The 27,816-nt window shown below is 36.9% G+C and overlaps 1 protein-coding gene across 6 annotated transcripts in view; it reads right to left on the bottom strand.

The window, feature by feature from the left end:
- Positions 1-27,816, bottom strand: part of LOC120597711 (transmembrane protein 217) — a 50,313-nt gene that overhangs the window by 18,692 nt on the left and 3,805 nt on the right. For 2 of the 6 annotated variants that reach the window (XM_039856380.1, XM_039856378.1), the window contains exon 2: positions 1,140-2,249. The exons of 2 other annotated variants lie outside the window; for them this stretch is intronic. In XM_039856380.1, coding sequence (XP_039712314.1) covers positions 1,669-2,238 — 570 coding nt within the window. In that variant the 5' untranslated portion in view covers positions 2,239-2,249 and the 3' untranslated portion in view covers positions 1,140-1,668. Of the gene's footprint in view, positions 1-1,139; positions 2,250-20,409; positions 20,573-27,816 lie in introns of those variants that run through there. 2 more of the 6 variants (XM_039856379.1, XM_039856381.1) reach the window with 2 other exon arrangements.

Genomic DNA, 27,816 nt, shown 5'->3' with positions numbered 1-27,816 from the left:
ATCATTTGTCATAAGAGAAATGCAAGTTAAAATCATGATGAAATACCACTATATACCTTTGAGAATGGCGAAAATGAAAAACTTATTGTTTGTACTAAGTGCTGGCAAGAATGTGGAAGAACTGGAATTCTCATACTCTGCCATTGGGAGTATAAAATAGTATAGCTGCTCTAGAAAAAATTGCCAGTTTCTTTAAAAAGTTGAAATGATATTTACCCAAGATAAATGAAATCATAAGTCCATACAAAGTCTTATACACAAATGCTTCTAGCATTCTTGTTCATAGTTGCCCCAAATTGCAAACCACTAGTTGTCCTTCAATGGGTAAATGGATAAACAAACAGTGGTACATTTATGCCATGGCATCTAACTCAGCAAAAAAGAATGAATATTAATATACATAACAATGACTTTAAAGGCATCAGACTGAGTGAAAGAAGCCAGACACAAAAAGAGTACATACTGTATGAATCCACTTATGTAAATTTCTAGAAAATGCAAGCTAGTATGTAATGACAGCAAATCAATATCTTGTGATTTTGGGGGGTGGTGGTGTAGGAAGGGGCGGGAGACAGAGATTACAAGGAAACTTTAGAGGTGATACATATGTTCACAAAATCAATTGTGGTGATGGTTTCACTGGGATATACTTATGTCAAATTACATACTTTAATCATTACATATTATTATATGTCAATTATGCCTCAAGAAAGCTATTAAATAAACGAACATGTAACATAATGTCTAATGTTTGAGGTAGAAGTTTGCTCAATTTGTCTTCTATCCTGGCTTAAGCTACTTCTGACAGTTTCTGAATCTGAATACAAAATGATTTCTTGATCTATGATAATGTGTATTCTTGTACTGTCTTATATGGTTGGTTAATTAATTCATAAAGAGTGATTTAGTTTCTCCCATAAAACTGTAAAATCTTCAAGGCCAGGTCTTATGTTATTACACACACACACACACACACACACACACACACACACACACATATGTATTTTTTTTTTTTTTGCATTCTCCTAGTTTCCAGAAACAGTGCCAGACACAGAAAAGTTTAACAAATACTTTTTGATTAACCAAGTATCTTTTGTGCTATTTGACAAATTTAAAAAAGGAGGGACTCAAAACAGAAAGAAAGAATGAGTTTTCTCTATTTTTATTATTTTACTTATCTGGAATATAGCATAGAGATCATAGAGAGAAAAACCATAGTACAAAGCCACCCCAAGGCACCAACAGTATCCTTTGTGCTTCAACAATCTGAGGTATAAATACAGATTTGCCTGTCCTACGGTTGAATTAGAGAGCGGTGAGTTGAAGGCTGATGAAGACATATTAAGATGAAAGGACTGCCAGACTGCATTTCAGCTTCATTTCATTCTCTTGCCCTCTTCATTTTGACCTATAAGGTGGTACTGATCAGAAAAAGGAGCAATTCAGAGAGCTTGATAAAAAACAGTGCCCTTTAATTAAACATTCTCATTGAGCAGAATGCTCCAGTTGTGATTACAATCACAGTTCTCTTCAAATTTCCCAAAAGAGTGACAATTAAGGTCTCTATTTGATGAACAGACCAGCAAAAGTGAAAGAGACAGAACTAGAGCTACCACGAGAACCTGGGAGATCTGCCTCTCAGAGAGAAAAGGGCCAACATTATTCTTTCTAGTGGCGGGTAAAGTTGATTATCCTTGATTTTCTCCGTGAGAACTCTTCATTGCCTGTAGAAATACGTCTGTTGTAGGAAATTATATTGCCCTTGCTTTTATTTTCGTAGATTATGTGGGCATAAATTATGACAAAGAATATCCAGAAACAGTGCATGAATATACGGGACACCAAGCCAAACCAGCGCATGACTCTGACTTCTCTGACGTTGTTGTCATTGTTGCTAAGAATTTGTACTACAATATTTACAGTTTCATAGAAAAAGATCCAGATGATGTAGGTCACCACGCCCCTGCATATCTGGGCATATACTGAGTATATGAATAAGCAGCTGATGATGATAGTGACACAAGATAGGAAGAGGACAATATTGAAACTCCAACAGATGACGAAGTGATTTATCAGGATATTTATACTCTTATTCCGTGGATTAAAATCAGTGCAATTGCTGCTCCTAATGTACTTCCCTTCGAAGATAAGGTACAAGTTGGTGGCTACGATGGTAAAGACCCCTGATAACACGGCGCCTATTTTGGCTGTCATCCCACACCAGCGTTTCTGTTTCATACTGAAACCTCCTGTGGAAAAAAAAAAATGTAAGCGAGCATTCTGGTTCCTTCTATTGTGGTAAATTATCAGGTTTTCTGCCTCCTTTCCCAAAGGAGAAACAACAGAGAGAAATATAAAACTAGGAAATAACAACTTTGGGAAGACAGAGACTGTTTAAAATTTATCGGAGTATGAGTGGGGAGGAGGAAGGATGCAGTCTGTTGGCAGTGAGCAGATCAATCAGACAAGTGGTTCTCAACCTGGCTTCACATTAGAATCACTGAAAGTACCCAGGTCCAGGCCCTACCCCAGACCAATCAAAACATTTGTTGGGTGGGACCTAAACATTAGTATTTTTTAAAACTTCCTAGTGATTTTTATATATAGCCAGGATTGGGAAACACTGAGCAGAAATAGATAGTTTATATTATGTTTGTATCTTTCCTAACATTGCCGTGGACAACAATTGCTGCCCTCTGTTGAGGAAAAGTGGCTTCACTTGTCCAGACCTTGAGTTCAGGTGTCCTCAGGAGAAAAATCAGGGCAACACAATATCCCTGCTGGGGTGAGAAATTGATGAAAATAGGTGGCTTTGAGCAATCATTCCTCCAGCACATACCAAACCTTATGAAAAGAAAAAGCAACAATGAGCTAAGTATTCAACTTAAGAAGTTAGGAAAAAACCAACAATAAGAACAGCAAAAAATAGGAGGAAGAAAATAAAGAAAACAGAAATCAATGAAAAGGAAATAAAGAAAAAGTAGAGGAATTTCTGATTGGTTAGGTTATTGGGGCCAGCTTCCTGCTAAAAACAACTAAAAATGCTGGATAAAATAGTTTTAAAATATTCTTAAAAGCACAGAGGTACAGGCAAGGTAGGAAGTAAGAGGTAGGAGGCCAAAGTCTATAGGAGTTTAAGAACGGGGTCAGGTAAACAAGGCATGGAAGTCAATTTTGCTCTGAGGATATTTGCCAATCTGGCCAAATTTGAATTTCATTTATGAGAGAGCTCTGTAGAGTAAGAAGAAGCGAAATCAAAGCTCAGGGTCCACCAAGATGGGGAGTCTGTTAGAAGGCCTTTTCTATATTAGTCCCAAAGGGCTATGATTAAGATGAATCAGAAGTAAACAGCTTTCTCCCAAGAGACGCCAAGGAGCGTTAACTTAGTACTACACTGAATATATGGGGGAAAAGCTCTCCTCGAGACATTGTAACCATAGCTAGCCTTTTTGTGGATTTGTAGCCCAAATTACATGAATCACTCAAAAAAACTTTTAAGTCGTAAGTCTAGTTTAAAGTACTCTTGAACTGGAAGTGTTTCTACATGCTTGGCAAAAGCAAACTCATATCCTCTCTGGAATGCACCTTTGATTTGGTCCTCAAATCCAAACTCCATCAATAATTTTTCAGACACAACAACTAATACACAGTAAAAAATAACCAAGCACACAAGGAACAAGGCACTGTGAGAACCAACAGAAATAACAGACAGTAGAAACATAACTGCAAGAATACCAGTTTATAGGAGACATACAAGCAGCCAACAGACATGAAAAGATGCTCAACCTCACTAGCCATTAGGGAAGTGCAAATCGAAACCACAGTGAAATACCATCTCACACCTGTTAGAATGGCTATCATCAAGATAGGTAATAACAGGCGTTGGAGAGGTTGTGGAATAAAAGGAACCCTTGGGAATGTAAATTGGTACGGCCACTATAGAAAACAGTATGAAGGGGCCTCAAAAAATTAAAAATATGATACAGCAATCCCTCTTCTGGGTATCTACCCCACAAATTTGAAAATATTTATCTGAAAAAATAGATGCACCCTGATGTTCATAGCAGCATTATTCACAGTGGCAAAGACATGGAAACAACTGAAATGTCTTTGATAGATTGAGTAAAGAAGATGTGGAACATATATATACAATGGAATATTAGCTATAAGAAAAGGTGAAATACTGCCATTTGGGACCACATAGGTGGATCTTGAGATAATCATGCTAAGTGAAATAAGTCAGACAGGAAAAGTTGAGAACCATGATTTCACTCATACATGGGATATAAAACTGAAAGCAACAAACAAGACAAACAAAGACTCGTAGACACAGACAACAGTTTAGTAGTTACCAGAGGGAAAGGGGAGAGAAGGGGAGATAGCTAAGGGAAAAGGGGACCAAATTTATGGTGACAGTAGGAGATTTGATTTGCATGGTAAACACAAAATGCAATATACAGATGATGTATTATTGCATTGTACACTTGAAGCCTATATAATTTTATTAACAAATATCACCCCAATAAATTTAATTAAAAAAGAAAATATACATAGGAACAGGAAACCATAGAAAATAACTTACCATATTAGAAAGAGAACCAAATAGAATTTCTAGGGATAAAAACTCCATATTTGAAATTAGAAATTCGGTAGGCATATTTGGTAGCCAATTGGACACAGATGAAGTGATAATTACTTAACCAGAAGATAAGTCAGGAGAAATTATCCAGAATGTAGCACAGAGAAACAAAAATATGGAAAATATGGATGAGAAGTTAAGAGACATAAAGGATATAATAAGATGTTCTGACTTAGAGAGAGAGAGAAGGAATGAGGGAGGAAAGAGAATAAGGTAGCATATCCGAAGAGATAATAGCTATGGATTTGCATATGTGAAAAAAAACATCGATCCACAGATTCAATAACCCTAACTAATAGCTAGTAGGATAAATAAAATGAAATATACGCCTAGACATACAGTACTCATTCTGTCGAATACTAAATACTAAAATAAAATCTCGAATGCAGCTGAGGGTCTTTTTTTTTTTTTTCCAGAAGAACAACAGTTAGGCTTCTGAAGGAAACCAAAATCTAGTGGAATTATAAATGTGCTAAAAGAAAATAACTGCCAATTTAGAATTTTACACTCAGCTAAAATATTTCTCAAGATTGAGAACATGCAATATATTAAGCTTTTTGTAAAATTCAAAACAACTAAAATTAAATAACATATTGTCTGGCCTATAGGTATATGTAGATTCAATGTTATTTTAAAAGTAAGGAAATGATAAACATGAAATGGGGTAGTGGTTACCTCTGAAGTACAGGGGTCAAGAATAGGGAAGGGGCATATTGATAAATGTTAATTATAGTTAATCTTCTATTTCTTGGGTTGAATGAGGGCAGTCACAAGTGCTCAGTATAGTATAAAAAAATAAATGAACAAATAAATTAGTAAATAAAAATGGGCCATGAAAAGTTACCCTGTGTTCATGGATTGGAAGAATTAATATTGTTAAAATGTTAATACTACCAAAAGCCATCTACAGATTCAATGCAATCCCTATCAAGATTCCAATGGCATTTCTTACAGTAGTAGAAAAAAACACTCCTAAAATGTATATGGAACCACAAAAGATCCGAAATGGCCAAAGAAATCCTGAGAAAGAAGAACAAAGCAGGAGGCATTATACTTCCTGATTTCAGGCTATATTATGAAGTCATCAGAACAATATGGTACTGACATAAAAACAGACAAATAGATTAATGGAATAGAATCAAGAGGTCAGAAATGAACCAAAGCATTTATAGTCAACTAATATTTGACAAGGGAGCCAAGAATAGTCAGTGGAGAAGGGACAGTTTCTTCAATAAATGATGCTGGATAAGTGGATATTTACATGCAAAAAAAAAAAATGAAACCGAACCCCTATCTTATACTACTCACAAAGATTAACTAAAAATGGATTAAAGACTTAAATGTAAGATGTGAAACCATGAAACTCCTAGGAAAAAACATAAGAATAAAGCTCCTTTACATGAGTCTTGGTAATGATTTTTTTTTTTTGATATGACACCTAAGCACAAGCAACAAAATAAAAAATCAAGTGAGACTAAATCAAACTAAAAAACTTCTGCATAGCAAAAGAACCCATAAAGTGAAAAGACAACCTATGGAGTAGTAAAAAATATTTGCAAACTGTATAAGGGGTTAATATCTAAAATACGTAAAAACTGATAAAACTCAATAGTAAAAAACAAATAATCCAATTAAAAAATGGGCAAAGGACTTGAACAGAATTTCTCTGAAGACGACATACCAATAGGCATTATAACTTTGAAGGCATTATGCTAGATGAAATAGGTCATATAGAGAAAGACAAATATTGTGTGATCTCACTTGTATGTAGAATCTTAAAAAAAGAAAAGAAAGAAAGAAAAAGAAAAACCAACCATACTCATAGAAAAAGAGATCAGACTTGTGGTTACCAGAAGTGAAGGCTGGGGGGAGAGGAAATTGGAGGAAGGTGGTCAAAGGTATAAACTTCCAGTTATGAGATAAATAAATTCTAGGGATGAAATGTACAACATAATGACTGGAGCTGACACTGCTGTATGGTATATAGGAAAGTTGTTAAGAGAGTAAATCTTAAGAGTTCTCATCACAAGGAGAAAAAATTTTGCCTCTTCTTTTTCTTTCTTTCTTTTTATTGCATCTATACAATGAGATGGATATTAGCTGGACCTATTGTGGTAATCATTTCACAATATATGTAAATCAAACCATCATGCTGTACACTTTAAACTTATACAGTAATGTATGTCGCTTATTTCTCAATAAAATTGGAAAAAAGCTATGGAAAATCAAAATTAAGTTAATAAGCCTGAAAAATTAGTAATTTACAACCAAAACTAAGGTAATAAGGCTGATTTAGTAATAAGATTGAAAAATAAATGATAGATTGTCTTACACCCAGAAAGCAAATTTCCATGGGCATTATGGTTGTGTGAAAATCACCCCAAAAATAAGAAGTAAAACACTCTGGAGTGAAGGTGCAGCAAGAAAGCTTGTTGCTATTCTAGTATATGACGACTATGTATTTGAACAGATTATCTGTTTAGACACAAAGGGTGCTATTGACCGGATTTACCTACTTGGCATGCTATAAATTGAAGAACTACTGCTAAATATATTTTCCATTATGCAAATAGGTTTTCTTTTTTCTTTTTTTTCCTACCGCCATATCAAGAGGAACTTTATTATTTTTATTTTTAAATTAAATTTATTGGGGTAACAATGGTTAATACAAGTATATAATTTTCAAATATATAAACTATATACAAGTATATAATTTACAAGTATGTAATTAATACAAGTATATAATTTTTACATTATAATTTGACATCTGTATATTCTATTGTATTTACCACCCAAAGTCCAGTTTCCTTCAGCTACCATATATTTGATCCCCTTTACCCACTACGCCCTCCTCCTATTTCCCCATATTTGACCCTTTTCCCCATCTACCTCCTCTCCCACCCCACTAGTAACCACTAGTCTATAGTCCATGTCCATGAGTCTCTGTTTGATTGTCCTGCTCATTTGTTGCTTTTAGGTTTATATCCCACATATAAGTGATATCATGTGATTTTCAACTTTTTCTGTCTGGCTTATTTCGCTTAGCATAATTATCTCGAGTTCCATCCATGTTGTCGCAAATGGCAGTATTTCATCTCTTCTTGGCTGAGTAATATTCCATTGTATATATGTACCACAGCTTCTTTAGCCAATCATCTATTGTAAGACACTTCGGTTGCTTCCATGTCCTGGCCACTGTGAATAATGCTGCTACAAACATCGGTGTGCAAATATCTTTTTGGATATGGGTTTTCAAGTCTTTGAGGTAAATACCCAGTAGAGGGATTGCTGGATCAGATGATAGATCAATTCTCAGTTTTTGAGAAACCTCCATATTGTTTCTCATAGTGGCCGTACCAATTTGCAGACTCACCAGCAGTGTATGAGGGTTCCTTTTTCTCCGCATCCTCTCCAATGCTTGTTATTATTTGTCCCGTTGATTATAACTATTCTAACAGGTGTGATATGATATCTCATTGTGGTTTTGATTTGCATTTCCCTAATAGCTAGCGATGTCGAGCATCTTTTCATATATTTGTTGGCCATTTGTATGTCCTCTAGGGAGAAGTGTCTGCTCAGGTCCACTTCCCATTTTTTGATTGGCTCATTTGTTTTTTTGTTGTTATTGAGTTGTATGCAAATAGATTTTCTTAATCATCATTTTATCTCTAGTGACTAGTACAAAAATCACTATTCATTTTGGTTGGCTTTCTTATAGTGTTTTTTTCTACATTAAAACAATTCACTTAACACTCATGCATGTATTCACTGACGTGTGGTATATGATGTACATTAATGTTGGTTTTAATAAAAGATTAATTAAACAAATAAGTTAGTTAAAAGTGGGTCTTACATTGTGTTAATGATGTCTGTTTTTTATGACATGGGATTACGAGTATTCCAATTCAGTACACCTAAGGAAAAACTAGGATGGAAAAAGACAAACCAAGTCAAACTTCTAGTTATAAGATAAATAACTATTAATCTCACAACAAAGGTTCCTGTGGCATAATTGGCCCTGCTATGTTTACTGACTCTAACTTACCTGAAAACAGTAGACTTCCTCTTTCTATTCCTTAAAAAAAATCTCATACAATTTTTGGCTTCCCATTGGTCTATTTACAGCAAAGACTGTTAATTGTCTCCCAATATCCATTTCTCTCTTCTTAATTTTTGTTGTAGCTAAACACATGGCCACCAGGCTAATGACTACATTTCTCATTCTTCCTTGAAGGTCTATGTGGCTATTAGACCAAAGGGATGTGAGTATGAGTGATATGTGCCACTTTACAGTCTTATTCATAAAAGGATTAGGAGTGTCTCCCCTTCTCCTTTTCCTCCTTCTTGATTCTTGCCTTGATCAAAACTGAGCTGTGACCCAGACTTGGAATCCCTTGTTGAATATGATAAACACCCTATCAACCATGGATCACTGTTACTTGAGAGAGAAATAAACTCATCATAAACGAGCAACTGTCTTTTGGGGTTTCTTTGTTACAATAACTTAGACTGTACCAAATATGTCTAAACTTCATTGAAGCTAAACCTAATGAGGACTAGCGACCCACTGGGATCTAGTGCCTCGCTTGACTTTGTCCTTTTGAAGAAACCAACATATTCTCTTTGTCTATATGTTTATCTCACTGAAAGAGATGTTTCTCTTTAGTTCCAGGGTCACTATTTAATTAATTTAATAATAAATCATGTATTGTCTTGTGGCATCTTTTATATTGTTTTAAATTGCTATTTAAATATTCTACACTTATAATAATCATCCTAATGGCTACCAATCAGGATATTAGAGTTAGAGAAGTTAATTAATTTTGCCTAAGGCTGTATATCTGGTCAGTGGAAAATCAGGATTTTAACCTACATCTATCTGGCTCCAAAACCTATCTCAACACTCAAACTTATCTCAAATCTCTGCCCAGAGATTTGTGAGCTCATTGAGCCCAGAGACTCCATCTATCCCACAATTTCTAACAGATGGCTTTGACTAAAGCAGGTCCTTGACAAATATTGGCAATTCTTCCCCTATTGTTTCTCATCTTAGTCATCCTGTCCTCAGTAACTCTGATGGCTATCATGTTTCTCTCTCCTTTCTCTCTCTCTCCCCTAGCTTTTCTCCTTTCTTTGCTTCCCTCTCTGTCTTCTTCCCTTCTCCTCAGTATAGCTTGGAAGTGCAGGGAGCAAATAATTGCAAAATGGCCCTCAAACATGTCTTGTTTGAACAGCACAGTTGAATTAAAGTGTTTTCAGGCAGGTTGGATACTGTCCTTTTGCTATAGTCTCCACCGCTCCCTATTACTTTATACCCCTTAACCTCAGCCATTTATTTTACCCGTCTGGCCCTGGAAAGCCTTGGAGTATGAGATTCTTGATTTAGAAGTCTCTTTATTTCATTTGTGATAGAGCAGATGTGATGTTTTATGTAACATGAAAATAGTCTTATTGATATTTTTCTATGTTTTTATTTATGACTTTTTAAATCTTAGTATTGTCTTGTTTTCCCTATAGGGTTATCTCTCTCTCAAATTATATGCTAAGTCAATAGAAAATTATGTTTTAATTTTGCAAATTAAAATATTTACTCCTCAGAAGTATACCAGTCAAATGAAATGAGGTAATAATAATGATGATAATAACAATACATATTTACTAAAAACTTACTTTGTGCCAGGCATTGTGTTGGAGCTTCACAACAATTTTTTGAGTGTAGCTATAATTATATGTCTATTTTCTTGTTGCTAGTGAGGGAGGGGGGTGTATTTGTACTATCTATGCATTTAGATTTCCAAATATTGATTTTTACTTGTCCGGAGAGGAATCATTCACCATTACTGACAACCATTCAGAATTTAGCTCCATCTCAGGAGGTCATTCTGCTAATTTTCTGATTCTTCAACAGGACTTTGAAGAAGTCCTGATTTATCTTCCAAGTAACCGTCAATTTTACTAGTAACTTTATTTTATTATTTGGCTCATTCTAAGTTAAAGGCGACTGTAGATTTAATTTCTAGTACTTTTCTTTTAGTGCTGACTCTTTGGTTGGTTGTTCGCTTCTTTTCTATTGTTTCTGTAATAAATAACCAAAAATTTAGCAGCTTAAAACAACACAAACTTATTATCTCACAGTTCTATAGGTCAGAAGTCTCGATTGCCTTAAGATTTAACTGGTTTCTCTGCTTCAGGTTTCACACAGCAGAAATCAAGTTGTCATTGGCTGGTTGGGTTCTTATTGGGAGGCTCTGGGGAAGAATCTGCTTCTAAGTTCTTTCAGATTGTTAGCTGAATTGACTTCCTTGCAGTTGTAGAACCGAGGTTCCCATTTCCTTGCTGGATATCAGCTGCGGGCCACCCTTTGCTCTAGAGGCCTCCTTCCTTGCCTGTGGGCTCTCAGAGCCAGCAGAGGTGCACCAAATTCTCATACTTGGAGTCTTTCTGCCTCTAGCTGGAGAAAGTTCTCTTCTTTTGCCAGCTCATGGGACTAGATTAGGTACACCTGGGTAATCCAGGGTAATCTCTTTATCCTTAAATCTTTTATCTTAATTACATCTACAAAGTCCCTTTGCTATATTCACAGGTGTGATTCGAGGGGCAAGGGTCAAAAGGATTGTTATGGGCTGAATTGTGTCCCCCGTCCCCCCCCCATTTTATATGTTGAAGTATTAATCCCCAGTACCTTGTGACTACATTTAGAGTAGGGTCTTTAAAGAGGTAATTAAATTAAAATTAGGTCATTAATGTGAGCCCTAACCCCATATGACTGGTCTCCTTATTAGCAGAGGAGATTAAGATACAGACACACATGGAGAGAGGAACGACCATGTGGTAACAGGGAAAAAGTGGTCTTCTAGAACCAAGAGGTCTCAGAAAAAAACAACCCTGCCAACCCCTTGACCCAGAACTCCCAGCCTCTAAGATTGTGAGAAAATAAATTTCTGTTGTTTAAGCCACCTCGTCTTGTAGTACTTTGTTATGGCAGTTGTAGCAGACTAATACAGGGCCAAAATTCTGCTACCTGTACTTATGAATTGTCCTCAAATTCTTCTTTGGATCTGGGTAAATTGTTTGTCTACCACTGGGATGTTTTCTTACAAAAATTAATTTTTTGGAAAGGTATTTTAACAATCAGTTTCTTTTAAAAGAAAACAATACAACAATACAAAAGTGGTTTTTTGTTTCTTTGTTTTTGTTTTTGTTTTAACCGAGGCTGTGGGATTAAACCAAATCATACAGGAACCTAGCTAAATCATTGTCAGTAAACTCTGTTTAATTTTTAAGAAGTCAACAAAAAGCTCATTCTCTCTAGGTGTCCTATCTTTAATACATCTTTTGTCTAACTTAGAGAGAAATGTTTTCAGGAGATGGGGCTGCTGTGCTCTCGGATTTTCTTACCATTTCCAGACCATTATTCCTCTTCAAACCCTTGCTTCCTAGGTCTACCTGATGGTGTAGCTAAACAAACAAACAAACAAAAACCTAGCCCAGATCTGCTGAAAGCATGGACGCAGACAAAAATCCCAACCTTGCATACACCTATCTGTCTTCTTTGTGCCTGAAATGGGAGAACTGAATAAAGCTGAAGGAAACATTATCCTACAAGGTATTTCTTTTTTGCTTGTGTAAGTCTTTTTGGGGGTGTGTGAAAAAAATTGATTCTTGAGTCTGGGCTAAATGTATTTGGTTACCAGGTACAAAAAGATGTCTTGTTCCAAAAAATAGAATTTTTCCAAACTGATGCAAATAGAATTAGAAATTATAAACAACAAGCTGAAATAACAAGACTCTCCACCAAATGACTCCTGCCCATAACGGATTTTCTATATACCTTTTTCCAAACCTTCAGTGTTTTAGATCGAGGATAATTAATACTGGTACTTCTGTAATTTTAACTGGGCCTTCAACAATGCTAGGTAATTCCACTATACTTCCCTGGTTACTTACTTCCTTTCCTATTATCTACAACAACAATTCCAAACCTTATGCCTCGAGATTCACAAATCTCATTTCCACATACATACTCTTTCTCTGTTACAATGAAGTATCTTTCTTCCTCTACTATTGCCTGTGTTCCAGAGCCTCATGCTCCTGCCCTCTCTGGAACCTTCCTTTTAATCATTTCTCTTGACCACTCTTTATCCCTTCAAGGATCTTCTTTTGGCTTCTGATAGCAAACTCACCTTATTATTATTTTTTTAAATCACTTCTCTAGAAAGTCCTTCTCAAAATCCCTTATTGACTTCCTTCTGCTTATTCTGAAATGTTAGTTTTTCTCAATACACAAACCAAGACACTGTTCTCACTTTACACTCTCTCACTTTACACTTCACTGATTCCCATAATTCAGTTGCCATTTATGCCGACGACTCCCAATCCAGTCCAGTCTTCCATTTAGAGATTAAAACCTGCATATTTAACTATTCTGCCTCCATTTGGGTACTCTTTGGACTGCTCAAAGTCAACACGTCCCAGATTGAGCTTACAATTTTTCCTATCCCCACCCCAACCTCCTACTTCAGTGTTTCTTACTTCAGTAAATGATATCAGTATCCATATACCCATTTTCCCATGTACCTCTCCCTCTCTCTCATCCCTGACATCCAAAAACACTCATTCAGTTTCATCTACTCTTCCTCCCACATATCTCTTGAATCAGTCATTGTTTTTCCCATCCTTAGTGCCACCACCATAATCCAATCACCATCATGTCTCTTCTGACTACTGCAACTAACACTTATTGTAAAGTGGTAGTCTTATACTCATGAATGATGATACAGACATTTTGAGACTTTAGGAGAAAAGGCAGTGGATAGTGTGTAAAGGCTAAGAAATCTTCACCTATCATGGTGGGAAGTCAATAGATAATGTCTAAAAATGATTAATCAAGAAATAATAGTACAAGTATATAATTTAGAGATAAAAAGGTAAATAGGAAGGGAAATAAAAGAATTGAAGGTGGTTGCCTGTGGGAAGTATGACTAGGGGTAGGGAGAAGGAGCAGAAGACCACTGTTTTTATTTATAAGCCTTTAAGTATATTACTACACATACACACAATTTTAACAAAAATAAATTTATGAAAACATAATTATTTCATGAGTTCCTAATAAATCCAGATCATTAAATCAATCTCATTGGCTGCCTTTATGCTAGTGTAGCTTTCTCTTTTTTTTTTTTAATTTAAATTATTGGGTAACATTGGTTAATAACATTATATGTTACAGGTGTACAATTCTATAATACATCATCTGTATAGTGTGTGCTCACCATCCCAAGTTTAGTCTCCTTCTATTACCATATATTTGACTCCCTTTACCTTCTATATCCTTCCCCCATCCTTTTCTTTCTCTGGTAACCATTGGTGTAGCTTTCTTTAATACAGTATCTCCTTAGTTCCAGAAATGGTGAAAGCCGGCATCATGGAAAGACAGCTAGATAACTTTGTCCTACTCTAAACCAAGAGCTAAAATATTATCATAAAAGGTATTTGGTGATAGCATAAAGTCTTTTTAGTTTACTTGTGAAATTTCCTGAAAATGATACATTATTTCAAATACTACACAATTAGAAGTGATTCTGATTCCATCTTTGAATACTTACATTTCAAATAGTTTTATTTTTATTTATTTATTTAATTTTTAAACGCCTACAGCACCTGGTATTCCTAGGTGGTCTCCAATTCAAGTTCTAACCAGGCCTGACCCTGCTTAGCTTCCAAGATCAGACGAGATTGGGCACGTTCAGAGCGGCATTCAAATTGTTTTAAATTAAAGATATCTCTATGTAAATTTTAAAATAAATTATAGTAGAAAATAAAAATTACTAATACAACAAAATATTGTAAAAGAGTTTAACATCACTCTTTTGAACTCAGTAAAAGTGTGTAATGTTTATTTTAAAATATACTTTGTTTTTTAGGCCCTGACCTAAGCATTTATCTTACTTGAGAAGGTCTCATTTGACAATCTGCAGATCAGTCTAATCCTTTCTGAGTGGGCTATATTTAAGGCATCAGCATGTGTATTTTTTTGGAAGCACTGCACTCCTCAGTTTAATCCTAGGGTTGGGGAACAAGTTAATTAGTCATATTCTAAGACATCAAGGGTATCCCGAAAATGCAAGGGAAGAAATAGGTTATAGACAATTATAAGGGAGGTGTCAAGATTAAGAACAGCAAATTTTCAAGTCAAATGGCCAGAGTTCAAAACTTGGCTTCCCCATTTATTGTATATTAATCCTCTGCATGCCTCAGCTTCCACATCTTTAAACTAGGTGTACCATTATTCAGCAGTAAAAAAGAATGAAATCTTGTCATTTGCAACAACATGGATGGATCTAGAGGTATTATGCTAAGTGAAATAAGTCATGCTGAGAAAGACAAATACCATATGATTTCACTTATATGTGGAATCTAAGAAAACAAACAAACAAACAAATGAACAAACAAAACAAAACAGAAACAGACCAATAGATATAGAGAAGAAGCTGATAGTCGCCAAAGGAAAGGAGAGTGGGAAAGATGGGTGGGGAAAAAAATAAAGGAACAGACAAGATAGTCAGAAAACAAGTAGCAAGATAACAAGATGGCAGATTTAAATTCAACTATATCAATAATTACATGAAATGTAAATGATCTGAACATGCCATTTAAAAGACAAAGATGTCAAATAGAATTTTAAAAATACCAAACCCACTTTAAATACGGGGATATAAATAAATTAAATACAAAGATGGGATAAAATATTCTATGCAAACTCTAATCCAAAGAAAGCTGAACTGACTGTATTAAAATAAAAAATAAGTGTATTTAGGAGAGATATTACCAGATATAAAGCTATATGTTTTCTAGTAATAAAGAAGTTAAATAATCAAAAGGAAATATCAATCTTAAATTTGTATGCATATAATAGCACAATTTTAAAAAATTGGGTATACCAGTTACTATTTTTAACTGATTTTACTAATTTGCATGACAAATTACTACTCCAAAACTTAGTAGCACAAGACAACCCTTTACTATGCACATGGATTCTGGGTGAGGACTTTGGACACAACACAGGGGTTAGCTTAAAACTCACTAAGTGTGACGAGGAATTTGGACAGGGCACATCCAGGATGACTTCTCACCACTCATGAATTTTGGGGCCCCCTCCTGGAAGACTCATTCACTCAAAAGTCTGGCAGCTGCTGCTAGTTCAGTTTGGGGGAGGGAGGTCTCAGTTCTACTCCATAGGGGACTTTCATGTGATTTCTGAGGGTGCTCATTTGGGCTTCTTCACAGCCTGCTGACTGGCTTTTCTTGAGAGAGTGTCCCAAAAGAGTGAGCCACTGGAAGCTGTATCGCCTTTCCCTAGCTTAACCTCAGAAGTCTCACCATGTTGCTTCTAGTGCACCCTAGATTTTAGTCACCAAGGCCGGCCCATATTCAAGGTGAGAGCAATTAGATTATACCAATTAGATTCAAGGGGAAGAGTGTTAAAGAATTTGCCAAGGAGCAAGGAATTCTGATTATCCCAGTGGTCACGACCAAAGTTCTCACATTTGCCAGGTTGCCCAGGGAAGCAAAAGTGATCTGTTAACCTAAAAATGAAAGGCCTTTTCAAAGTGAGAGGCAGCAAGTATTTATTGAGATCAACAAGAATAGCTATTTGGGACACTCTGATTCAGGCAGAAGCACAAATAGTGTTCTGATTAGGAAACAAAGGCAACAGGTATTTAAGAGAAAGGGAAAGGGAACAATTACATCAACAGAAGGAAGACATTTCTATTGGTTCAGATAATATAACATAGTGACGGTAATTCTAAACAGTGTTTTAAATTTTCAGTCAAGTAGTCATAATAACTGCTTTCTTGTTACCTTTGCAAACAGTTTTGCAAGGCACAAGGTTGCTTAGGTCCAGTGCAAAGGTTATTTTGCTTTGTTTTAATATTCCAAAGATTTGAGATATAAGACATGCATGGCAGCTCCGGCTCCATTTTAAAGTGGTTCTGTTTAAATTATCTTTTACAGATCATAACAAGGAAATATTCAACAATGCATTGACATTCTCTACCTCCCCCCGATATTCCTCTTGGCTGAGACTAAGAGCTCTCTGTGTGCCCTACGCCCATCAAATCAAAGTCTTTATTGGTCAGCCTCTCTCAGGTAGCCCAGTGTAAATAACCGGCAACACAAGGCAAACTTCTGCAATGTGTGACTGAGAGTCTTCCAGAGGAGGCAGGATCTCATGCAGCCATTACAAAGAATGTAGAAAAATCTCTCAAATTACACTAAACTATTAGCGAACCTAGGTGTGACAGAGATAGACCAGCAAATAACCAGAAAAGAAAAAGTCGTTAAATATGTGATACTTCAATAAAGAATGGTTTGAGGATGAACAAACTGCTACATATTCACACGATAGATTTTAAATGGTTGTCAAAATGACTGTAGCGACACACAACAATGTGAATGAGTCTTAGCAATGTAGTAGTAAGTGAAAAAAGAGTACCAAAGAAAGATATGACAGTTAAAAACAACCATAGGTATACGGTAAATGCATATACATACACTTTTTAGGACTATACGTAGATGCAGCAAAACCATAATATTGTATAAGGAAACTATATAAAGAAAGTAAAGAAATGATGAACTCAGGGTTCTAGATGATGATTGCCTTGGGCCAGAGAAGGAAGTGAAATGGGCTGGGTAGACCATCCTGTCAGATCTGAATTACTGACAAGATCCTCATTTTATTTTGGGTAGAGGACTTGAGGGTAACTATTACATTATTAAAAATAACTAATATTTAAAGAGTAAATAACAGAGAGCCATGCATGGAGCAATGAGAAATATGTCCTGCACAAAGGATTATAGTAAATCTAATTGTGAGCAGATGAGGTATAATTTAAAAAAAAAATAAAACAAGATATAACAGCATTTACCCTGCAAAGTTGCTGTGAGGAGGAAATGATTTAATATATTTAAAATATTCAGAAGAGTGACTGAAACATAGTAGCACTGTACTATATAAGTATTTTTGCTATTATTATTTTTACTTTATGCCAAGGGCAACTACTATTTATTATGCATGTCAAACTACAATTTATTAAGCTGTGTCGCAGCAGACATTATTAGCTTCCTTCCCAATACCCATTTCCTCCTTTTTTGCTAACAGAAGCTTTTGTTCAGGATGGCAACGAACCTAGACGCAGGCAAAATATTTGCTTTTCCACATATGAGCTTGTATCAAGGGTGTCTATGGGACACGGTTTTAGCAAATGACGTACAAGCAGAAGTCTGCTGGGGCTCTAGGAAGACTTTTATTTTTCCTGATAAAAAGAAGATGATGTGGCTGGCACCATTCCTACATCTTCCTTCTTAACTTGAATGTGGTTTGATGCCTAGAGCCTCCGCAGCTATTTTGTTACTATGAGGCAACAGGCATGAAGATAAAAGCAAATATGCTAAGGATGTCGACATGAAAGAGGGAGTCTTTTTGTATTTTATCGATTACTCCTAAAGTTGAATATTTTTATAAGTATTGATATGTGATTTCAAAATCTGTGTTTAAATAAGTTAAAAAATTATTTCGATAAGTAGAAAATAAAAATTTAAATATTATATTTCCTCTCAGAGGTTCCTGAAATAATGGTGCAGTTGACGGCATCTTAGATTAATAAAATCACAGTAAGAACTTTATATTTTCAGTTCTTTTCACAACTTTATATAGTTGCTGCTAGCTCTTTTCAGCTGGATCTCTTGCATTATTGGGTCAAGGGGAGGAAAATAACAAAGACAATGAGCACATTATAAGACTTTACAGCCTAAGGCTCCTATATCACTTAAGAGTACATTTGGCTGCAAAGAACAGATTCAAATAACAGTAGTTTGAACAAATAAAGATTTAAATGCTGTTATATCTTGTTTTCACAACAGAAAGTTGGGTAGTGGCAGTCTAGCATTTGGGCATTGCCCTCTGAGGAGAATCTTTGGGTGGCTAAGAAGAAGTAGAATAAAAAACTGCTTTTTTTTTAACCCTTTGAGTATATTTGATGATTTCCCCCCTCAAATATTGTATTGCTTATTGCTTTGTAACAAATTATCTCAAACTTTAGAAGTTTATGATAACAAATATTTTTTATGTCATAGTTTCTAAATGTGGCTTAGCTGGGTGATTCTGGCTCAGAATCAAAATCTGAGCCAGAATCAGTCAACAAAAGTGGCAGTCCAGCTGTTGGCTGGGGCTGTGGCCGTCTGAATGCTCTGCTAGAGGGAATAGATCCTCATCCAAGCTCACGCACGTGGTTGTTGGCAGGAAGTCTCAGTTTCTTGCTGGCTGTTAGTCAGATACCTCAGTTCTTCACCTCGTGGACCTTTCTGTAGGCTGTTTGAGTGTCCTCACAACATGGCAGCTGGCTTTCCCCATGGCAAGTGATTCAAGACTGAGAGAGACCAAAATGGAAGCTGCAGTACCTTTTTTAACCTAATCTTAGTGGTGATGTTCATCATTTCAAGTTCATTTGATTGTTCATACACACAAACCCTGGAGGGGACTATGGGGTGTGGGCTACACAAGGGTATAAATACCAGGAGGTGGGAATCACTGAGGATCAACTAGAAGGCCAGCTACCTGTTCCAGCACATATTTACCAACATTTGTTATTATTTTAAAATTATTTTCTATTTTGATTTATGCCACCCTGAACATGCCCGATCTTATCTGATTTTGGAAGCTGGTTAATACTTGCATTGGAGACTACCTAGGAGTATCAGGTGCTGTAGGCAGTATCAGATCAATTTAATTAGTTTTTTAAGATGAAAATAGATACTTTGTATACATATAAGCTTGAGTTCTTAAAGATCTCTCTTCTATATTTTCTGGTAAAACATCCATCAACTTAAAAGAAAGCTACTGAGATAATTTATGACCTCTCATATGCTTTTCTTTGGCTTTGTATACCACAATATGAATTTGTACCATAATTGAATGCTCTAATGCAAGAAGTAGTTTTATTATTTTACCTTTATTTTTTAAAAATAATAAATCTGACTGAGCCCTCTTCCTTAAGGAATTGGGGAGAAATTTCTATCTCAATCAGTATTGTTTTACTCCCTATCTCCCCTATCCCTTGCTGGAGTCACATAGAATTCCCAAGTTCACCCAATCTTGAAATCTTTGGGCTCTGGACTTCAGGCTGGTGTGTTCACTATGAGAAGCTTGATGTCCAACCCCAATTGTCCCACTGCTCATAGACCCAAAGGCTGGGGCTTAGAGCTCAGTTCCTGTGTCCATGCAGCTAACCCATTAAGACATCCTGTTTCTCCAGAGTCTGGGAAGAAGTCAAACACAGGCCCCAAAGCGGGCAGAAGCAGACACCTCTCCACTCTGTCAAGGATAAGGAAATCCCACTTGCTGTAGGGGCTAGGATCTATTTCTTTCTCCCTCAACTTTTCAAGCCAACACCCCCTACCCACATAATTTAGATCTCTGCCTTTGGGAGTCCAGACTGTCCAAAACGAAAGTCTTTTAACTCTCTAATGGGGGAAGAAATGGGCATTACTCTTAAACCTACAAAGGGAAAATGCCTGTCATGCTTTGGTGGTGAATCAGCTGACAATCAGGGAAACTAGCCCCAATTCTGAAGGAGGTAATTCTGACAGTAAATCACACTGCTACATACAAAGTCCAATTCAACTTCCCAGGGGTGTCTCTGAGCATTCCTTCTCATGTATACAATGTTCCCACTTGCTCAAATATTTTTTCTCCCCTTTTCCACTTGGCTTACCTCTATTCATCTCTCAAGATCATTTGAATCCTGGAAAAGGTGTCAGAGTTCTAAGTTGACATCTGTAATTCTCTGTCTTTTGTGGTCATAAGCTGATTGCACTAGCGCTCACACCAGTATTCTAAGCAGGAGTGTGCCAGTAAACTCTTCTCCATGTTTGTCCTTTCATAGGGAAAAAATCATTTCCCAGAACCCCCAGCAGTCTGCCCCTCATGGCTCATTGGTCAGAACTGGGTCACATGGCTACCTAGAGCTGCAGAGGAGGCTGGGGAAGCAAACTTCCTGGAAAAGCTGAGTAGAACTGCCATACTGGTTTAGACAAATCATGACTTATGCCCAGACTGGGAACATAGTTGCCTCACTTCTCTAAGAAATGAGCCCCCTTAACAAGGAAGAAGGAAAGAAATGGCTATTAAAATCTATCATAGAGACCTTATTTTATTAATTATTATGGTAGGAATTACTACTATCTCTTTGCCCCTCCTCGCATAGAGCAGAATTTTTAGAAATACACATGGTTAGCTAGAATGTTTGCCTTTCCCAGCCTCTCTTGCAGCTGAGTGCAGCCATGAGACCAATTTCTAAGAAAAAAAAATGGGTTAAAAGGGGAAGAAATAAACATAACCACCAAATATTAAGGACAAGGTCATATCCTCCTTCTCTCTCATCCCAATGGCTGAAGTGTGGATGTGGTGGGGAGCCATGCCAACTGAGTGAGGACATAACAGAGGGTGGAGAGAGACAAGGAGCCCAGACCTCTGAAAGTTTCACAGAGCAGAGCTGCCATCCAGCTTAGGGTTTTACATGAGAAAAACTGTAAACTTCTATCATGTTTAAAGCGCTGTTATTTTCCAGCCACACTTATGTCCTAACAAATATAACTCTCTCCAATGCTCTAACTGTAAGTATGCTAAAGTCTCTCCTAATTCAATCTCTCCATTGATCCTGTGTTTCTAATTTACATTCAGAGAAAGTTAGAGCAAGCAACAAATACTGACTCTTGCCTGATTTAAGCAGAAAAGTCAGCTCAAAGGCTTGTGGAAAGGGCTAGAGAACCACCAGTTATCTATTGCCACAATAACTCCAGATAACCTCAGTGGCATATAACATGAACAGTATTTAGTTCATAAGTTCAGCTTATCTGGGGCTGGGCTGAGCTGGGCTGATCTCAGCTGGACTCATTTGAGTGTCTGGGGTCAGCTGTTTGTTGCCTAGAGAGCTCTGTTGACTTTGGCTGAGCTCATTCATACATCTGAAGCTCAACTGGCTGATTAGGTGGCCTCAGCTGGGATAACTCAGTGAGACTTGGCCTAGTGCCACATGTCTCTCATCATCCAATAGACTAGCCAAGACATGTTCTAACGGCAATTGCAGAGGTCAACAGTGAGAGTGTTATGGATTGAATGTATTTCCCCAAAATTCACATGTTGAAAACCTAATGCCCAAGGTGATGACATTAGAAGGTGGGGCCCTTGGGAAGTGACTAGGTCATGAGGATGGAATGAATGAAATTAGCAGCCTTATAAAAGAGGTCCCAGAGAGATCCCTTGCTCCTTCCACCATGTGAGGACACAATGAGAAGTCAGCAGTCTGCAACCTGGAAGACAACCCTTACCAGAACCCATCTAGAACTGTGAGAAATAAATTTCTGTTGTTTATAAGCCACCCAGTCTATGGTACTTTGTTATAGCAGCCCATACAGACTAAGACAAGAAGCGAGCTCAATCACACAAGTGCTTTTCAAGCCTCCACTCGTGTAGTGTTTGCTAACATCCATTGACCAAAGCAAGTCACAAAGGTGAGTCCAGAATCAGAATGAGAAGGTCCGACAAGATAGCACAGATGCAGGGAGAGGTGAAGAATTGAGGTCATTAATGCAATCAGTATGCCACACTATATTCAGGTTTTGCTTATTGGGTAGTAGCCAACATCACACCACAGAGCTGGGCCACTGAAGATGCTGCTACTGCCACTAATCAGCATTTGATGTCATAGTTAAACTAAGAGACCTTTTAGCACCAAACTCTGGGTGTTGCTGCTGACATGGCTGTTCCCCCAAACAGGGTGTTGCTGCCACAAATGGCACTGCCCACTAGAAGAATATATTATTTTCTGTCTCTTTGCATTACAAGCTCCTCCTGATTCAAAGTCAAGGTTGGACAGATTTTATTAGCACATGACTTAGTTCACAAGGAAGGGCGAGAAAGTGAGGAGCTGGGAATTTTAGTTAGAACAGTAGGAGGTGAGCTCTGCTCCTCACAGTTTCACAGAGTGGAACTCTTCATCTGGCTTCTGACTCTGCTGAGCCATTTGGGTTGACAATAACCCAACGATTGCCAATCGAACAGACAGTTTTTAGAGGGTTGGGAGGCAAGCATGTGCCATGTAATGCAACACCTTTTAGGCCATGCTTAGGAGTTTGGATTTCATTCTAAGTGTAGGGGAAACCATTTAATGATTAGATATGTAACTGCAATGATCTTTTCTACAATGCAGATCTGGTCATGTCATGCCCCTACTAAACTTTCAGTGAACGCCCCATTGCCTAGAGGAAAAGGTTACACAATCCTTATAGGGCATTAGAAGTCCACCATGAAAAGGTCCTTCTCCAGTATCTCCTGTCACTGAATCTCTTTCCTTGCACTCTTTGTCATTACCAGGTAGAGCCACTTATGGTTTATTTTAGTTTGGATTCTCCCAGAAGCTCATCCTGAGACAAAGATTTGAGTGCAAATAGTTTTTTGGGGGAGGTGATGGAAACACCAGTGAGGAAGAGGTAGAAAATGATACAGGAAAGGAATGCAGCCCATAAAAGGTGAGCTATTAAGCCAACTACCACCGTGGACAATAGGAGCTTAATCCTGTAAAGAAACTCTAAGAAACACATGCCTCAGAATTACCCCACTTGAGGGGTGTAGCTGGGTTATTTACACACCAACCCCTGAGAGTCTTTGTTTGACGGCTGTTCCCAGGGCAAAGAGAGCACATAGAGATGTCGAAGGATATGGGCAAGGCACTGACAGTGTCTTCCATGTGGTTTCTCAAATGCAGCTTATCCTTGTAGAATCTCATAGTTCTATAGATGCTTCATCCTTCCGCCTAGGATGTTTTCTCCTCCCAGTTTACCCGGTAAACTTCTACTGAACTAAATTCAAGACCTTTCCCAGCTTTCTAAATAGAGAGGACCATACCTCACTCTGTGTTTCCTTAGGACGTAGTACACACCTCTATTTTTTATGACTTGTCATACTGCTTTACTTACCAGCTGACTCCCCTAAAGATATTACACTTGTTGAGGGCAGGGGCTTTATGTTAACAGATCTTAATATAGTTTGGCACCTGGAATATAATATAAAGCTAGTTAGATGGAAAGATTAATTTCTATCTATAGAGTCTGTCAATGACCTGGTAGAATGCTGCATTGAACTGAGGCCAATATGAGGCAAAATCATACAATTTTTATGTCTCTTTATTATCTCTATGGTATTTCCCTTCCTTCATTCACTTGGTACCCTCCTCTTCTCTCTCTCTATCTTAATATCAAAATCTGCTCCTGGATACTTCTTTTACTTCAAAGGAGTACAAAATCAAGAGATAAGAAACCTAGATTCCTGTTCATCTTTGCCATTGATTAGCTTTAGGGTCCTTGGACAAGGTTCTTTCTCTCTAAGCTTCAAACTCCTCATTTGTCAAACGATCTTGAATATCCCTGCCAATTATTACGGGGCTGTATAAGAATATCTCTAGAAGGATGACACACAAGGAACTGCAACAGTGGTTGCTGCTTGGAAGGAAAAATGGGTGGCTATGGGTCAAGGATATGAGAGAGATCAACTTTCTCTTTATATCCTGTATTAGTTTCCTAGGACTGCTGCAACAAATTACCACAAATTTGGTGGCATAAAATAACAGAAATTTGTTCTCTCATAGTGGCTGGAAGACCAAAATCAAAGTGTTGGCAGGGCCATACTTCCTTTGAAGGCTTTCAGGGAGAATCTTTCCTCGTCTCTTCTGGGTTCTGGTAGCTTCAGGCCTTCCTGGACATGTGGCTTCATCACTTCAATCTGTCTTCATGGTCACATTGCCTCCTCCTCTTCTGTCTGTGTCTTTTCTCTTAAGGACACTTGTCATTGGATTTATGGCCCAACTGAGTAAACTGTGATGAGCTCATCTCAAAATTCTTAACTTAATTATATCTGCAAAGACCCGTTTTCCAAATAAGGTCACATTCACAGGTTTAAGAGAGTTGGATGTGCACATATCTTTTTTTTTTTGAGGGGGGGTCACCATTCAACCTACTACATACCTATTTGTATGTTATGAGTTGGTATCATGTACAAATTTGTGAAAGGAGGAAGGAAGGAAGGAAAGAAGGAAAGAAGGAAGAGATTTACATGTGACTGAACAGATATTAAAGTTTCTACTTTTCTGCCTTATGTTCTCCTTCTAGGATATGACTTTGAACCATCTTCCCCCCACCTCCCAGTTTTTATTTACTGTTGAAACCATGTTATAGGAAATGAAAATGGAACTCTCATCCCATTCGGGAAGAAGAGTAAAGTAATAAAGCCATTCTGAAAAACAACTGGGTACTATTTTGTAAAGTTGAATGTATGCATACACTCCAGACCAGCAATTCCACTCCTATATCAATATCCTAGAGAAACCTTTCCACTTGTCCACTTATCCAGGAGACATGGATAAGAATGTTCATAGCAGCAGAGTTCATAGCAGCACAAAATGTGAAAGAATCAAATGCCCACTAGTAGTAACAGAGATAAACTGTGCTATTTATAAAATAGAATATTATGCAGCAATGAAAATGAGTGAACTATAGCTACACTCACAGACATGGTTAAATCTCAACACCATACTGTTGTCTAAAAGAAGCAAGCAACAGAAGAATGATGCAATACACTATCATTAATATAAACAATATACTATTTATGATTGCTAACACAGGTGAAAAACTATAAAGAAAAACAAAAGGATGATTAATACAAAGTTTTACACATGATTATACCCGAAGTGGTAAGAAAGGGGAATGCCCATAGGAAGGAACCCTCAAGAGGCTTCTAAAGTACTGGTGATGTCCTATTGCATGGTGTGGGGAGTGGGAACATGAGTGCAAATGTTATTATTTGTTGAACTGTACATATTAGTTTTATATTGTTTATATATTTAACATCCCATGAGAAAAACCCACTATAGGTGAGGATGTAGAGCAATAGAAACTCTTAGTGCAGTGAGGCTGAATAGAAATGGGCAAAACCATTTTGGAGAGCATTTTGCAGTAACTCGTAAAGTGGCAGTTGTACATATTCCGTGATCTAGCAATGCCTTTCCTAAATATTCCTAGGAAATAAAGCAATGGTTTTCAAACTTTATGACAAAAACCTCTTAAGAAATACACTTCACATTACAACCAAGTACACACATACACACGAACACACATACACATGGATGTGTAAGTGTATATAAAGTTGAAACAAAAATTTTGCGGGATGATGCCTATTCATATTACATGCATCATTCTCTGGCTTTTCTATTCCTGTCTATTCTATTTCATTAAAAGTAACAACTTTAGACTTTATTTCAATTCTCCAACAGATGACAAAACTGTATTTTGAAAAAGGCTGCATTAGAGAAAATTTTGCACGTGGTAATGTGTAAAAGAATGTTAACTGAGCACTGTTTGGAATAAAAATAACTGGACATGACAAATGAGGAATAGTGACATAGTGGAACACTAAACTAGAGCTCTATGTATCAACAGAATGCTGAGTGAAAAAAAGCCAGTTGCTGAAGCATATGTACAGTATGATGCTATTTATAAAGTTTCAAAACATGAAAAACATGTTGTTTATGGATATGCACATATGTAGTAAAAGTCTACAACATGCATGAGAATGCTGAACACAACTCAGGATCATGGCCGTCACTGGAGAGAGGGAGGGGAAGGGGATCAAGGAGGGGCACAGGGGCACTTTAACTGTGTCTAAGGTTTTTTTGTTTCCTAATCTTTTTATCATATGTTACTTATTCTTTCATTCTTTAGGGGTTGGCAAATTACCACCCATGAGCCAAATCAGTTTTTGTATGGTATGTGAGCTAAGAATGGTTTTTACATTTTTTAATTGTTGAGAAAAATTAAAAGGATATTTCATGATATGTGAAAATTTTCATGTCTACCAATAAAGTTTAATTGGAACACAGTCACATTAGTTTATTTTCATATTGTCTATGTTTGCTTTTGTGCTATAACAGCAGAGTTGAGTAGTTGTAACAGAGATTGTATAGCCTGTGAAACAAAAAAACATTTACAATCTGTCCCTTTATAGAACAAATTTGCCAGCACCTGGTTTATTGCGTGACATGTATTTCATGATGATTTTTGAAATGGTGGCATTAAAGAAATAAAAAGGTGTGTATAATTCTACCATCTAATAAAATTTGCTTAATTTTTCCATGTTTTCTTCTAGTCTTTGACAAAACCCACATATTTTTACTGAAATCAGGCAAAGATATTGTACATTCTGCCTTCTCCCATACATCAATTCACAAACTTCTTTGATGTTCTAGGTAGCATTCAAATTTGCACACTTTAACAACACAGCATGATTCAAGCTTACCAACCATGTAGCATAATTTGTATAACTACCTCCTCACATTTAAACTTTTATATTCTTTTCATTTCCTCTCTATTTGTTATTAGTTACAAGGCAAGTAACATCTTTGTTAACAGAGCTTTCTCCCTCTTTTTGACTTAAAATAAATTTCCAGAAAATAAATTCTTAATCTTTCCTCCCCCTACCTACAATTTGATAACAACCCTCTCCTTCTTGGGTTTACTCCAACAACCTCTTGCTTCTTTAGTCTTTTTGCTTATTCCTTTGCCTTCTATCATACAAGTGATCTTTCTCATTTGGCTCTTTCTAGTGGTTGCTTAGGTACCAAAAAAGTGCTTGCTCTTAGATCCCAGCTTGACCTTACCATCCCCTGGGTGATCCAACATTCTGCAGCGCATTGTGAGGGCTGCTTCTTGCTTTAATTTCTTAACCCTTCCTCTCATCATTGGGTCCACTCTACTCCTTCGCTGAGTTAAAGTCTGCCAGTAAAGTGTTGGTAATTAAGTCCAAAAGCTTTTTTTCTTGATTTCTATCTTCCCCATGAAGCTCCTGCTCTGAAATCTCCTCTCTCCTGTTCTCCAGGCCTTTCTCTTTTTCTACAAGTCTCAGAGCTTATCTCTTCCACTGAACTCTCTCTAAGGATTGGGATACACCTACCTCTTTTGAGTTCACATTCAACCCATGCAAAGCTCTTTCCCTTAACTCTACTTTGCTGTAATTTAAGTTGTTTTACTCTCCTTTGAATGACTATGAAGTTAAGGAAGAAAAAGTAAAAACT

This window comes from Pteropus medius, unplaced genomic scaffold, assembly GCF_902729225.1.
Source record: "Pteropus medius unplaced genomic scaffold, Ma_sr-lr_union100, whole genome shotgun sequence".
Classification (NCBI taxonomy): domain Eukaryota; kingdom Metazoa; phylum Chordata; class Mammalia; order Chiroptera; family Pteropodidae; genus Pteropus; species Pteropus medius.
This window is presented reverse-complemented; position numbering and strand designations above follow the sequence as displayed.